The sequence below is a fragment of the Schistocerca gregaria genome, chromosome 1, assembly GCF_023897955.1.
Source record: "Schistocerca gregaria isolate iqSchGreg1 chromosome 1, iqSchGreg1.2, whole genome shotgun sequence".
NCBI classification, from domain to species: Eukaryota; Metazoa; Arthropoda; class Insecta; order Orthoptera; family Acrididae; genus Schistocerca; species Schistocerca gregaria.
The window spans coordinates 322,225,480-322,240,245 of NC_064920.1; the positions used below are offsets into that span (position 1 = coordinate 322,225,480).

Here is a 14,766-nt window from a genome sequence, read left to right on the forward strand (position 1 = left end):
CTGCTTAAGGGTAACTTTCAAGGACATAAAAAATTTGTAAGGTATCATCATTGTTTCCAGCTCCACAGTCATTAATTGCCAAACTGAAAGTTTAAACTCACTTTAACTCATTACTAACATGACAGGTATTGACAATTTTTGTATATCCAGTGCCTAATGACATGCCTGCAAAGAACATCATTACAAGTTTTTATGTTTAGTGACAATCTGGTAGTTGCAGGTGTAAAGGAAGGCAGATACTTGTATAATTCAGGCAATCGTGTTTTAGTCGTACACACACTACATTTTACATGAGCCTTTAATCAAGGAATGTTCTGTAAGTAGCAGAGAGTTAGTGTAATTACTCAATATTATTGCAATTCAAATTAAATATGTTTCTAATGTCACAAATATAGAAAATTTAACTTGTGTCTTTGTCTATGGTTACATTTTAATGTATTTCAGTTTTTGTGTTTATTACTGATGCCTTGTAATTTCACAGATATAAGAGGTCGAGCATCATCAGAACTCGAAGCTCGCTCTGGCTGTAGCCTCAATAAATATTCCACAAACCTTTCAAGATCTCGTTCTGCCCAGTCTCTAAAGCTCCTCGGTGATACTGCTACACAGGATGACAAGATGACCATATTGGCACAACTTTTCTGGCTTTCTGTATCTCTTTTGGAATCTGACTATGAACATGAATTTCTACTCGCTTTGCGGTTGCTAAGTCGTGTGCTCCATCGTTTACCACTAGATAGGCCAGACGCCCGTGATAAAGTTGAAAAATTGCAAGCTCAGCTCAAATGGCCTGCCTTTCCAGGAGTTCATGCTCTCTTGTTGAAGGTATATTTACACAGTTTGGGTTATAGTAGAATAATGTATATGAAAATTAAGTATGTAAGTTAATTATTCTTTCTTGCAGGGCTGCACAAACCCAAACACATATGAGCCAGTTGTGACTCTGTTGTCACAGTTTACACAGCTTTTAGATTTGCCTGTTGTCGATCCAACTCAAAGCTTAGCATTCCCTATGAATGTTATGGCTTTGTTACCATACATGTTACTGCATTATGAAGATACAAATGACTTGTGCATTAGAAGTGCAGAAAATATAGCTCAGGTAAGGGTAACAAATACTGTATACTGTTGACCGAATTAGTGCTATTTGTGAAAATTGCAACTGATTGAACGTTAAATACAGTAAACAAAGTTTACCTTCTTTTAATTCTTGTAGTTTCCACCATAAGAACTCAAAAAAATTCAAAGAAAGAAAAATCCCATGGAATTTCACTTGTTGTCCTATACTGCATTCATCAGTTCCCCAGCTTCATTCCTTATGCGAATGTGCAAAGTCTTACATGATGGAGAACCATAATATTTTAGTAACTTAGGCTTTCTTTCAGAATGTTTGCTTTTACTACTCTCCCTGTCTCTAGTCATAATCAGTGCCTGTAGCCATTTTCTGTTTTCATCTACATACCATATATGATATAATATTTATGTTTCCCTCTCTGTCCTAATGATGACATGTTTGAGCTTGCAGGCTGTTCGCTTAGCTCCATCCTCTTAAATATATAGAGCCTTCAAAAAAAATCCCATACTGTTAAACGAGGTAAAAAAAAGGCCTCAGATCATATGCCCAAAAACAAATACTTGTTGAAAGATCAGGTAGGTTTACGTGCATCGGTAAAGTCAGCACTCAGTGGTGTAGGCTGTCTTCCTGTCAATATTTCTTGTTTTTAGTTGTGGGTTGTGTTTGTCTCTGTTTTTTGTCCTGAGATTGTGACGTTATTGACAACTATCTTCTACATCAGGTATTTTTTACTTTCCATGTTGATGTTATCCTGGCATCAGACAAGAATTAGTGATTCCATGGAGTCTTGTTATTCTGTGTGGGAAATGACAGATATGGTATTCTTCTCCAGTTTAGCTGACAGCATTAACAGATAGTTACATGTTGCGTTCATCATCCAACATATTTGACACCACATTGTGTCTGAAAAAATGTTGAGCAAGTTGCTCCAGCAAGTGCTGCCACAGCATCGTTTGCAGCAAGCACAAGGTAACATGGTGGACCTGGCACAATTTACACACTAGATATGGAGCAGGAAGTGTTACAGTGAGTAGAAGACAATACTGAAAAAAATGTGCAAAGATTGGATGTTTTGAATGCCTAAACCACACTTTTGCATAGTCAATTCTGCAACGAACAGTTACTTCATCCTTATCTCTCACAGTGTGTGCTTGTTCTCTCAGACCGCAACACCATGCCAGATTACAGTTCTGCCACAGGATTATAAGTCAGAGTGCTGAAGCACTATAGTTCACACCTTGTATTTTATTTACAGATGAGACATTATTCACACAGTGTGTTATAAAAAATTACCAAAACACCACCATGAGGCAAATGCTTCAGTAGTCATATAGTAAAGCCTTTAGGTTCACTTTAATGTCAGTGCATGGGCAGAAATTGTGAGTGACCAGTACTACCAAAACACTTGTTTTGAGACAAATAAATAGGTGCTGTTTACTACCAACTTCTCCACAACATATTACCAGTTCTATTGGAAAATGTTGCCCCTGCAGATAAGACTTATACACAACAGGGCATGCCTTATATGACAGTACCTAACACAGACATTTAATGAGTGATACATTGGTTGAGAAGGTCCACCATTAGTAGATTTCTGGATATGGGGACATTTAAAAGTATTGATGTATTTCACATCCATCAGCAACATGCAAATTTTACATTATTGTGTGTTCTAGATATGTGATCTAATCTGAGGCTCACCAGGTGAGTCCACAGTAGTTCATGATTCTTTAGGAGGAGGAGGACTGAAGGATGTGAGAGAATGAGTGGTAACCACCAAGAGAGAGAGGGCTGTAATGAGTCCCATATCTCAACACGTATTTGTTTCTGATCGTAAATTATCAAACTTTTTGTTCTAGTTTTCAGTATTACTTTCTCCTATAACAATATGAGACCTTTTGTTGGAAGACCATTACAAAAAACTATTGTAGGAGGTTGAAAGGTAGATACTAAATGTGGTTTACATGCAAGTTTCCTGAATACAGAGGTAGGGAGAGGATGGGGGGGAAATGAAATGTTACAAGTATTGTTAATATAGGAAATATTTTACAGATATGACTCTACAATCTTAGTGACCTTAATGAATAATACCATCTAGATAACTTTAGGATTTTTTTATTACAATACCTCCACAATACAGGTTTTGTCTCTTGTCATCTTTGGAAAAAATTTAGAACATCAGAAATAAAGTTCGGAATGTATATATCTGTATAATATGTATAGATAATACATGGTAAATCATATGCCAAAGCAAGGGGTCATTGATTTGGAAGGAAAAAACTCATGATCCTAGCTTAAGGGAATAAAGGAGAGACAAACAAGGTGTCACCACTTCGTCTGATGTCTCATAAAAATTGGCAAACTAATAAATTGCTGTTAGCTGTTGGTGACCATTTCTGAGACATAATAATCGATTTTTTTTTTTTACATGTGATGCAAAATTGAATATCCAATTTACATCTATTTAAATAATTTACTCTATTTCAATATTGTGTTACTGAAATATATTTTTTTCAGGGGTTGTCCATAAAAGACTGTTCTTGATATAAATTTTAATAGTATCAACAGTAAATGTCATAGAGTGTTGATTCAAGAAGACATTTAAAGAGTAAGTCAAACAGCTGTAGGTAAGAACATGTGTGAATACTGATTTGTTATTTTCCTGCTTGCAGCACCATTTATGCACATAAACATGCATTTCATTTAAAGTTTCATTGTGATCCCACATGTGGCAACAACATCTGCTGATGGTACAATCAATTCGATATGACTGGATATGTGTGTGAAGGGATAAGTATTGGATGACAAAAAGTGTCTGCAGAGGATATTGAGCGCATTGTGGAGCATCATACCTTTGCATTCCTAAGATGTCTGTTCAGAATGCAAGTCGGGAACTTCACTTCCCAAAAATGATAGTGTGGAAAGCTTTAAGAAAATGTTTACACATTCATCCATAGCAGTTACAGTTGTACATGCTTTAAAATGAGTCCCCTAAATTAAACATTTTCTGTGTTGTGTCCTGAGATCAGGTGTACAAATCATTTTTTCTTTGAAGCTATCGTAACAGTGGTGGCTTATCAGGATATGTTGCAAGAATGGCTCTTTTTCCCAATTAGAAAGTGAACCTGAAAATTTTGTGTGTCAGCAAGATAGAGCCCCTCCCCATGGGCTCTTTTTTTATGCGAATGATTGAGTGTCAAAGTCTCTGAATCTAGGATTGATTGTAATGGTCAGTGCAACAGAGCTCTTTTCTACCAACCTCCATATTCAACTGGCCTCACACAAGCATTTTTTTTCCTTTGAGGCTTTATAAAAGATCATACGTATATCTGCTAAAGCTGAATGATTTGCCAGAATGGACGCACAGAACTGAGGCTATTGTTTCGATTGCTCCAGACTTTTTAATCAAAGTGTGGGAAGAACTGGATTTTTGGTTGGATGTGTGCCATATATTAAAAATGCACATATTGAACATTTTTAAGAATAACTAGATTAGTTTACTTTCAGTTTAATGTATGATTTGTTGTAAATAGTCTAAATTAAACCATTATAATGTACCATTGAAATGGGGATATTCTTTTATGGACACCCTTAATTATGTAGTAGTAAGGATTGTAGTGAGTTATATACTTAGTTAAGAAAATTTCATTATCAAATTTATTTGTGAATTACTGTCTCCAGGTTAGCACAGAAAAAAGTAAAAAACTCGAGAATTTGGGCACTGTAATGACTCTTTATAGTCGCCGGACATTCAGCAAGGAAAGTTTTCAGTGGACGAAGTGTGTGGTCAAATACCTCTACGATACTTACGGGCATCTTAGCCTCTCTATGCTGTCATTTCTTGTTGAGGTAGGTTTTAATTGTTTTAGTGCTAATGTAGGCCAGAGCTTTAGCACAGCTGAAATTACTGATTGGCCCTGCATGAACAAAATCTTTCCAAGTACACTTTTCCTTTATTGGTTGATCATATCAATTGTTTGTGACTGTTGGCTTTAAGTATTAAAGTTTCAGTAATGAATGAGAAAATAAGTTAAAACTTCAGAAAATTAGGTGATGAATACATTGCTAATTTTAACTGCTTCATTGTTTATTATTGGCTGTTTAATATTAAATGTTGAAGTATTAAAATTTAAATGATTGCAGTGGTGTGGCCAGATGTAATGATTTCTTTTAAATCAGATACCAAAAAGATATTTTAGAAGTACTGTAGCAGACAAACAACCTAGAGATAGGTCTTGTGATATTTTGAAGAAAAAAAAGACATTGACAATAGGTGCACACATATTAGTTGTATGATAAGCCAACCTGAAAGGGATGCATATACAGCTGTCTCCAGCTACATTAAAGGATATTTAATGATGGTGATAATGATGATGATGACGATATATCTAATGATTAATGTACACAGATACTTATACCATTAAAAGTGCAGTGGCAGTTATGTTTTTCCTTGAAAGCCCGGAAACTACCATGAAAATAAAAGACAGAAATCATAGATGAAAGGTGTCAATTGTTCACATGTCAATATTGGCAGTATCCTGTATCACAACACTGCCTTTCATCTGCTACCGCCCAATAAATCTTCTTGTAACAAGAACCCTCAAAATCCTCCTCCCTCATAATAATATCCAGTCACAGTGTGAGTTCCATATTACCCTTATTATGTATTAATAATTGAATAGAGACGCAGTACTGTGTGAAATTTAAAATTTTCACAGCAAATTGAATGTTCAAAGAAATTGCATCTGGTCATTGTCAATTAAGCTCCTTGATATTTTGATTGGGCATCAGCCAGTCATCCTTAAGTGAACCATCAGAGGCTGGTGAAGATGTTCTCCCATTCCACAACTGATTAGCACACTGTGAGTACTCCACACATGTGGCCAGAATAGTGGCCACAAACTGACCATATTATCTGGCAGCACCACCCTCACTGGTGGATTGCAGAACTCTGCTATCCTCAGTTTATATTTCCGAAATGCAATTGTACTTATACTTTTGTATCTGTATCATATATATGTATTTGTTGACAATGTATTTGTTGACATGTTAACAATGTGACTGATTAAGTACTGTAACTAGGTGCTTTCTTTGGTATGTTCAATAACAGAGTGGGACATCATGTATAATCATAAAACACAGTAAGATAAATAATTGTAGTTTATATTTAGGAAATGCAATTGTACTTTTATATACCCTTGTGTCTGTATCATATATATGTATTTGTTGACAACACCCATACAATCTGTATTGTCTACAGATGGATAGAAAAATAAATAAATAAATAAAGGTTGACATTTGCCATGGCCATCAGTGTACTCTGTCATCTTTGATTAGAGAAAATTGTGGAGATTGTAATGTTGTGCATTAATCAACTGACAGCCACAGTGAGAATTCATCAAATTTTCTGCCATATGTATTTCTACAGATTCTTTAATAACAGCCCCCCCCCCCCAAAAAAAAAAAAAAAAAAAAAAAATGCTGTGGCCAAAATTGTTGTTTGACCATACTCCATTGAATGTCAGCATGAGATATTATGTCAACAAAAATAACCAATTTTTGAAAATTTAATGTGATTGGATAGATAAAAAATCAACTCACCAGGAAGCAGCAGGAGAAAACTCCCAGGTGGGATGAGAAGTAAAGACTGATTGTTGGAGTTTGCTCATTTTCGTCCCATCCATTAAGTCTTCCCTGACACGAGGTCCCCCCCTCCCCCTCCCCCCTCTTCCTCCCACCTATGGGTCCAGGGGTTAGAATAGGCCCAAGGTTTTTCTGCCTGTTGTAAGAGGTGACTAAAAAGAGTCTCAGACTTTTCGGTCCTGTAAGCTCAGGTCCCATTTTATGGTCTGACCTGCCACTTTCCAAACTCTACAGAAGTGCAGGCCATATGGGGAAGGACGCCTTGTCATGGCTTTGCATCTACAAATGCAATTCAACTATTTGGGCAAGGACACTTTCCAGGGTATGTCATCTTCTTTGGTTGTCTCCTGTCCTCTTTCACCCCTCTGACAATATTGGATTTCTCTGTGTCCAATATCCAGCATGGTAGCCAGTCCATTGTGGTGCGGCTGTCATGTACCCATTTGGTGGTAGCCCCCTGACAAAACAGGGATCCCACTGCTGCTGCCTGAGCTGTTAACTCCTCACGTATACCAATGAGTAAATGTCTGTCCTCCTTGGGCATCAGGAATCCCAGCAGTGGCCATCATGCCAGGTGGCCCTTGCTGTGGCTGGGTGGCACCGGTGGGTAGATCCCCTGTTCGGAGTGGGTGGCATCAGGACGGATGACCCACAATGAAGTGGACTAAATCATCTCTTGCTGGTGACCGTATGGTGCCAGCAGTCTCTAAGAAGGGCAAGGTTGAGTACAATGCTGACAGATATGATGGTAAATCGTTTCCCACCCTTGCTACACCATTGGAGGAACATAGGGCTACAGAAAGAACAGAGCTATATTCACCTCAGTATTTAGTCTGTAGCTGAATGGACAGGAACTCCTTTCTACCTATGAAGCCTCAATTTTTTGTTGAACATCTTGAGGATAAGTTTGGGGAAGTGACTGCACTGTCCAAGGTGAGAAGCAGTGCAGTCTTAATTCAGACAGCATACCCAGCCCAGTCCTGGGCGTTACTCACTTGTGACCAGCTGGGTGATATTCCTGATTCCATCACTCACCATAAAAGCCTGAACATGGTCATGGGATTATTTTCCATCAAGACTGTGGACGTCCACCGCATCCAGATACTCAATGTGTGCCTCCTTCTACTTGTATCAACTGTGGAGAGTAGCACTCCCCCTGCTCGCGAGACTGCACAGTACTGTAAAAGGAGTGGAAAATCACGGGTTACAAGACCCTGGTCCGGTTGACTTACCAAGAGGCTAAACGTAAATTTGAACAATTATACCCCATTCAGTTGACATCCACATATCCTGCAGCTACATTACGATCGCTGTCACAAGTACCAGTCATATCACACTCTGTGTCCCGAACAGTGAGCCCTTCCGGCCTCCGGAGTACATCCGTCCCCTTGGTGGTAGGGGGAAAATCTCCTTCCATTGCTCCCAAAGTACCTACTGCAGGAGCAAGCCCCCCCCCCCCCCCCCAAATGCAGGGGACATCAGTCCTCTCCCCCCTGCTGGAGAAGCAACAGTCTCCTCCAGCTCCCCTTGTGCAGAAGGGGTCCCTTAGGACCCTCTCTCCCAAGGTCTCCATTAATGCCACAGCAGACACTCGCTAGTGGCTAAAGGAGCCAAAAGCTGCTGGACGAAGAGCTTCACAGTCTTCCTCGTTGCCTGAAGCTACTTTGGATAAGTCCTCGCAGCCAGCCCGTAAAGAGAAGCGAGAGGGCAAGCAAACAAAGAAGTCTGCTAAGAAAAAGGACCCCCCGGTGACCGCAACACCACCATTCTCTATCAGTTCTGCTCCTGAGGATGAGATGGAGATCTTAGCATCCCCTGAGGACCTGGATCTCCCTGATGCCTCATCCACAATAGGAATGGACACAAATACTCAGTCAGTGGCAGCAGGTGACCCTGATGCATAACTTGCCTCCTTGTGTGCTTCATGCCTTCCCATCCTCACAATAATGTCATCCTCTAGTGGAATTGCTGTGGTTTTTTCCACCACCTAGCTGAGCTATTGCAAGTCTTAAGCTTTACACCTGCTTTCTGCATTGCCCTCCAGGAAACCTGGTTCCCAGCAATGTGGACCCCAGCCCTCTGCGGCTTTAGGGGATATTACAAGAACCTTAGCGACTATAATAGCATCAGGCGGAGTTTTTGTCTATGTCCTGAACTCAGTATGTGTTGAACATGTGCACCTTCAAACCTCTCTTGAAGCTGTGGCTGTCAGGATAAGGACGACGCAAGAAATAACTGTCTGCAATGTATATCTTCCTCCGGATGCTGCAGTACCCCTGAATACATTGGCTGCACTGATTCATCAACTCCCTAAACCTCTCCTACTTTTGGGGGATTTTAATGCCCATGACCCCATGTTGGGTGACACCGTGCTTAGTGGCTGAGGCAGAGATGTCGAAACTTTACCGTCTCAACTCGACGTCTGCCTCTTAAATACTGGGGCCCCCACACATTTCAGTGAAGTTCATGACACTACCATTGAATTATCCTTCTTCAGCCCAAGACTTCTCCCATCTGTCCACTGGAGAGCCCATGATGACTTGTGTGGTAGTGACCGCTTTCCCATCTTCCTGCCACTCCCCCAGCCCCATTCCCCCAGACGTCTACCAAGATGGGTTTTCAACAAGGCAGACTGGGGAGTTTTCACCTCTACTGTCACCGTTGAAGCTTCCCCACATGGTACCATTGATGTGGTAGTTGAGCAGGTCACTAGATCGATCGTTTCTGCAGCGGAAAATGAGGTCCCTTGTACTTTAGGGTGTCCATGCGAAAGTCAGTATCTTGGTGGTCGCCGGAAATTGCTGAGGCCCTTAAAGAGCTTCAGCGAGCTCTACAGTGACATAAGCAGCATCCTTCCCTAGAGCACCTAATAGCTTTTAAATGGCTCTGTGCCTGTGTTCACCAGCTTATAAAATGACAGAACAGGAATGTTAGGAAAGGTACATCTCAACTATTGGGTGCCATACATCACCTTTCCAGGTCTGGACGAAGATCAGACGTGTTTGTGGGCACCAGACTATGACAGGTGTCACTGGAATTAATGTCAGTGGAGTGTTATCTACTAACTCAAACGCAATTGGCAAGCACTTTGCCGAGCACTATGCTTGAGCCTCCGCGTCAGAGAATTATCCCCGAGCATTTACCACCCTCAAACGGAGAATGGAAAGGAAAGCCCTCTTATTCACTGAACATCACAGTGAACCCTATAGTGGTCCATGTACAGAGTGGGAGTTCCTCAGCATCCTTGCACATTGCCCGACACAGCTCCTGGGCCAGATCTGATCCATAGTCAAATGATCAAACAACTCTCATCCAAATACAAGCGACATCTCCTTGTCATCTTCAACTCAATCTGGTGTGATGGCATCTTTCCATCACAATGATGAGAGAGCACCATCATTCCAGTGTTCAAACCCAGCATATACCTTCTTGATGTGGATAGCTATCAGTCCATCAGCCTCACCAACGTTCTGTGTAAGCTGTTAGAATGTATAGTAAGTCGGCAGTTGTGTTGGGTCCTGGAGTTACGTGGCCTAATGGCTCCATGCCAGGGCAGTTTCCACCAGGGTCGCTCTACCACCGATAATCTACTTTCCCTCAAGTCTACCATCCGAACAGTCTTTTCCAGATGCCAACACCTGGTAGCCATCCTTGTTGATGTATGAAAACTTATGACACGACCTGGCGACATCATATCCTTGCCACATTATATGAGTGCGGTTTCCGGGGCCCACTCTTGATTTTCTATTGCTTTGTATTTTCCATGGCCAAGTTGGTGCCTTCCATAGTTCCCCCCATATCCAGGAGAATGAGGTCCCGCAGGGATCTGTATTGAGTGTATCTCTATTTTAGTGGCCATTAACAACCTAGCAGCAGCTGTTGGCCCATCCGTCTCACCTTCTCTGTATGCAGACAACTTCTGCATTTCATACTGCTCCTCCAGCACTGGTGTTGGTGAGCAGCACCTACAGGGATCCATCCACAACACGCAGTTATGGGCTCTAGCCCATGGCTTGCAGTTTTCAGCTGCAAAGTCATGTGTCATGCACTACGTCGGCGTCGTACCATTCATCCAGAACCAGAACTTTACCTTAATGATGATCCACTCACTGTAGTTGACTGGATTTTGACGCTCAATTGACATGGCTTCCTCATCTTTGCCATCTGAAGTGGAAGTGCTGGCAGCACCTCAATGCCCTCCGCTTCCTGAGCAGCACTAACTGGGGTGCAGATTGCTCTACATTACTGCAGCTCTACAGAGCCCTTGTTCAATCTCACCTTGCTTATGGGAGTCTCGTTTATGGTTCAGCAGTGTCCTCAGTGTTGAGTTTACTTGACCCAGTGCACCACTGTGGCATTCGTCTTGCAACGGGAGCTTTTAGGACGATTCCAGTGACCAGCATCCTGTTGGAGGCCAGAGTCCCTCCATTGAAGGCTAGGAGGCATGCACAACTGCTCGCCAGCTGTGTTGCACACATTTGTAGTTCTCCTGAGCATCCAAATTAACATCTCCTTTTCCTACCCACGGCGGCTTATCTCCATCTGTAGACAATAAATATTGTATGGATGTTGTCCAAATATATATATAAATTTTATGTGAAATCGTTATAAGGAAATGGAACATACAATTACACAATGTTCAGAAATTCCTGTTAATATTTCTATGACATGTAGAGAGGAGTAAGCACATACTACTTTGAATAGGAACCCATATCCATAAATGTACTATTTCCGTTATGTGATGGTTTCAGTTCAGGGTATTTCACCTGTCTCATACATCTTGCTCACCAGATAGTAGAGTTTTGTCAGGACTGGCTCTCCCAAGGCTGTCAGTAGTACTAAAGGAATGTTGTCTACTCCCGGGTCCTTGTTTCAACTCAGGTCTTTCAGTGCTCTGTCATACTCTTCACGCAGTATCGGATCTTCCATTTCATCTTCATCTACATTCTCTTCCATTTGTATTGTCCTCAAGTACATCGCCCTCGTATAGACCCTCTATATACTCCTTCCACTTTTCTGCTTTCCCTTCTTTGCTTACAACTGGGTTTCCATCTGAGCTCTTGATATTCATACAAGTGGCTCTCTTTTCTCCGAAGGTTTCTTTAATTTTCCTGTAGGCAGTATCTATCTTACCCCTAGCAAGATAAGCCTCTATATCCACACATTTGTCCTCTAGCCATTCCTGCTTAGCCATTTTGCACTTCCTGTCAATCTCATTTTTGAGAGGTTTGTATTCCTTTTTGCCTGCTTCATTCGCTGCATTTTTATATTTTCTCCTTTCATCAATTAAATTCAATATTTCTTCTGTTACCCAAGGATTTCTACTAGCCCTCGTCTTCATACACACATGATCCTCTGCTGCCTTCACTACTTCATCCCTCAAAGCTACCCATTCTTCTTCTACTGTATTTCTTTCCCCCATTCTTCTCAGTTGTTCCCTTATGCTCTCCCTGAAACTCTGTACGACCTCTGGTTTAGTCAGTTTATCAAGGTCCCATCTCCTTAAATTACCACCTTTTTGTAGTTTCTTCAGTTTTAATCTATAGTTCATAACCAATACGTATGTATTTAAAAATGTATAAGTACATAGAATCACTGAACTAGTATTTCTGTAAGTTAGGCAATGCCACTGAGTACACTATTACACAAAGAATAATCCAAGACAGTTCTTGGCCTATTATTTGTAGTCCAGTCAAAATATCTATCGAAGTGAAACCAGAAAGGACTGAGGATGGGACTATTATCAAAAATTGTTCTAGTCGTGGCAAACAGTACAGTGTTTCTACTAGAAGAGATATTATTATTATTATTATTATTATTATTATTATTATTATTATTATTATTATTCAACCTGCAACCACTCTTCAAAATTTCGTTTGTTAGGAAAGTCACATCACAGACAGGTGAAATTAACGTATGAGTAAGGGAGACTAGAAATGGATGTTGTTAGTGGATTCCAATGTTTTATAGTGTCAGTCTCTTCTCCTGATGAATCTGCGCTATACTCCACTGACCTGTTCACAGGACTCAGTCAGTGATTTAGTAATTTGCATTTAATATTTAATAGATGAATGGACAAAGTCTGATTATACTGTAGATGACTGCTTGTGGATGCAGAGATTCTTTGTGTGTGCTGTAAATAACATGTATAATGTCATGACACTGGAGCTCACACATGGAATACAAATAATGGCAGGAGTAAACATAACCACTAAATATACACTTGAAGTGTTGAGTAGTTAACAAGCACATAAACAATATTAAAATATCACAAAGTTTCCAGACAGTGTTCTGTCTTGGAACTAGAAAACACACACACACACACACACACATACACACACACACACACACAGAGAGAGAGAGAGAGAGAGAGAGAGAGAGATTGGCACCAGTTAGTCCATGCTGCAGCACTGGGACAATGTTGTGTGTGTGTGTGTGTGTGTGTGTGTGTGTGTGTGTGTGTGTGTGTGTGTTAGTCTGTTATGTCTGAGAAAGGATATTGGTCTGAATGTTTAATAATGATCTCAGTCATACAGTGAGTGGTTACATTTACTCTGTTCATTATTGGAATGTGGCTTCATTTCATTTCCTCTTTCACATGTTGTCTCTCTTTATTTAGGCTTATGCAACTTACACTACGTTTCACCTTATTTTGCTACTTCCTGTTTTATCTTTGAGCCCAAAAGAAATTATCTTTAGTAGCACAGAAATGCAGTACAGTAATGCCAAATGTGACTGCCGAAAGCTTTTACTTCATGCAGTTTCCATTTATGACTTTCTCTTTTATTGTTATTGAAGAGACATTTTTATGTATTTCATTGTCTTATCTGTTTTCATGTACTTCCTAGGTACTGGAAAAAGGACCAGCTATTATACAGTTACCTATATTAGGTATTATTCACTGCATGCTGCATTATGTGGATTTAGCATCAGCTGCTGTGCAGCTAATTAATGCTGACCTGCTAAGAGTAATTGCAAAATATATAGAGGTAAGAAATTCCTCATATATAATACTTTTGTAGGTTATCTCTTTAAACCAACTTTTTGATACAATCACTTTTTAAAATTGAGATGGAGTGTAATTGTTTATTACAACTTTCACTCGCGCACACACACACACACACACACACACACACACATTCTCCTTTTTTATTTAGTGGTTTAGAGCAGTTTTTGTTCTTATAACCAAACAAGTGTCAGTGGATAACCGGTTGAAAAGATTAATGCCAATAGCATAAAAAAATACCTAGAGTCAAAATGAAAATTGTGTAACATTTTTTATATATTTTTTAATTTTTTTTTAAGGTAAGTAGTGCAGATGTAGATAAACAAAAGGCCCAATGATGATTGTACTTAAAATGCCATAAAAAGTCTAGTATAATGAATCATTTGCCAGGGAGAGAGCAAACATTCCCATAAGTTGTAGCCCACTGTTTTTGAGAATTGTGTCTGAAAATAAGTTTTGTCAAATTCAGCTGCATCCTAAATCTCCAAACCAAGTTTTCAATGTTATAAACTTCCATAAAAATAAATGTTTTAGTGTTTATGTTGAAATTAATAGTAAACTAAAAGATGCTGTACACCTGGGCTTCACCAATATAAAATTACTGCCAGCAAATGAATCTCTCCATTGTTATATTTTTCAAGACAAGCTTAGTTTTTTGTTGTTGTCAAGATCACTTTACAAGAAAGAAGACGAACCAATAATATAGAAAAACTGATGGAAACTTCCAACCAGAACAAAGAACATTTCTCAGAACCATAGAGAAAGATGATAGTATACATGCAAATAACATGTTTTGGAAAACAACGAGTAATTGACCCACAGCCAATATTAGCACTCCTTTTCTTTATTTCTTTATTCACATAACTAGTATTGAGGTATTCAGTTGTAGTGCCAATCTTATAATGTGACAATATCTCAGAATTGGCCATGTGAATAAGATTAGTCAGGAGAAGACCTATGGAAGAAATGTGTCTGATGTTCCTGACCTGCATGGTACTCGTGCTCATCAGTTATTATATTAAAAATTCAACTTGCATTATAA

General features: G+C 39.7%; 1 protein-coding gene across 2 annotated transcripts in view; it reads left to right on the top strand.

Moving 5' to 3' along the window:
* Positions 1–14,766, top strand: part of LOC126343774 (protein furry) — a 1,073,323-nt gene that overhangs the window by 971,426 nt on the left and 87,131 nt on the right. For both annotated transcript variants that reach the window (XM_050001966.1, XM_050001967.1), the window contains exons 38-41: positions 482–825; positions 905–1,102; positions 4,757–4,924; positions 13,567–13,707. In XM_050001966.1, the coding sequence (XP_049857923.1) occupies positions 482–825; positions 905–1,102; positions 4,757–4,924; positions 13,567–13,707 (851 nt within the window). The remainder of the gene's footprint in view (positions 1–481; positions 826–904; positions 1,103–4,756; positions 4,925–13,566; positions 13,708–14,766) is intronic.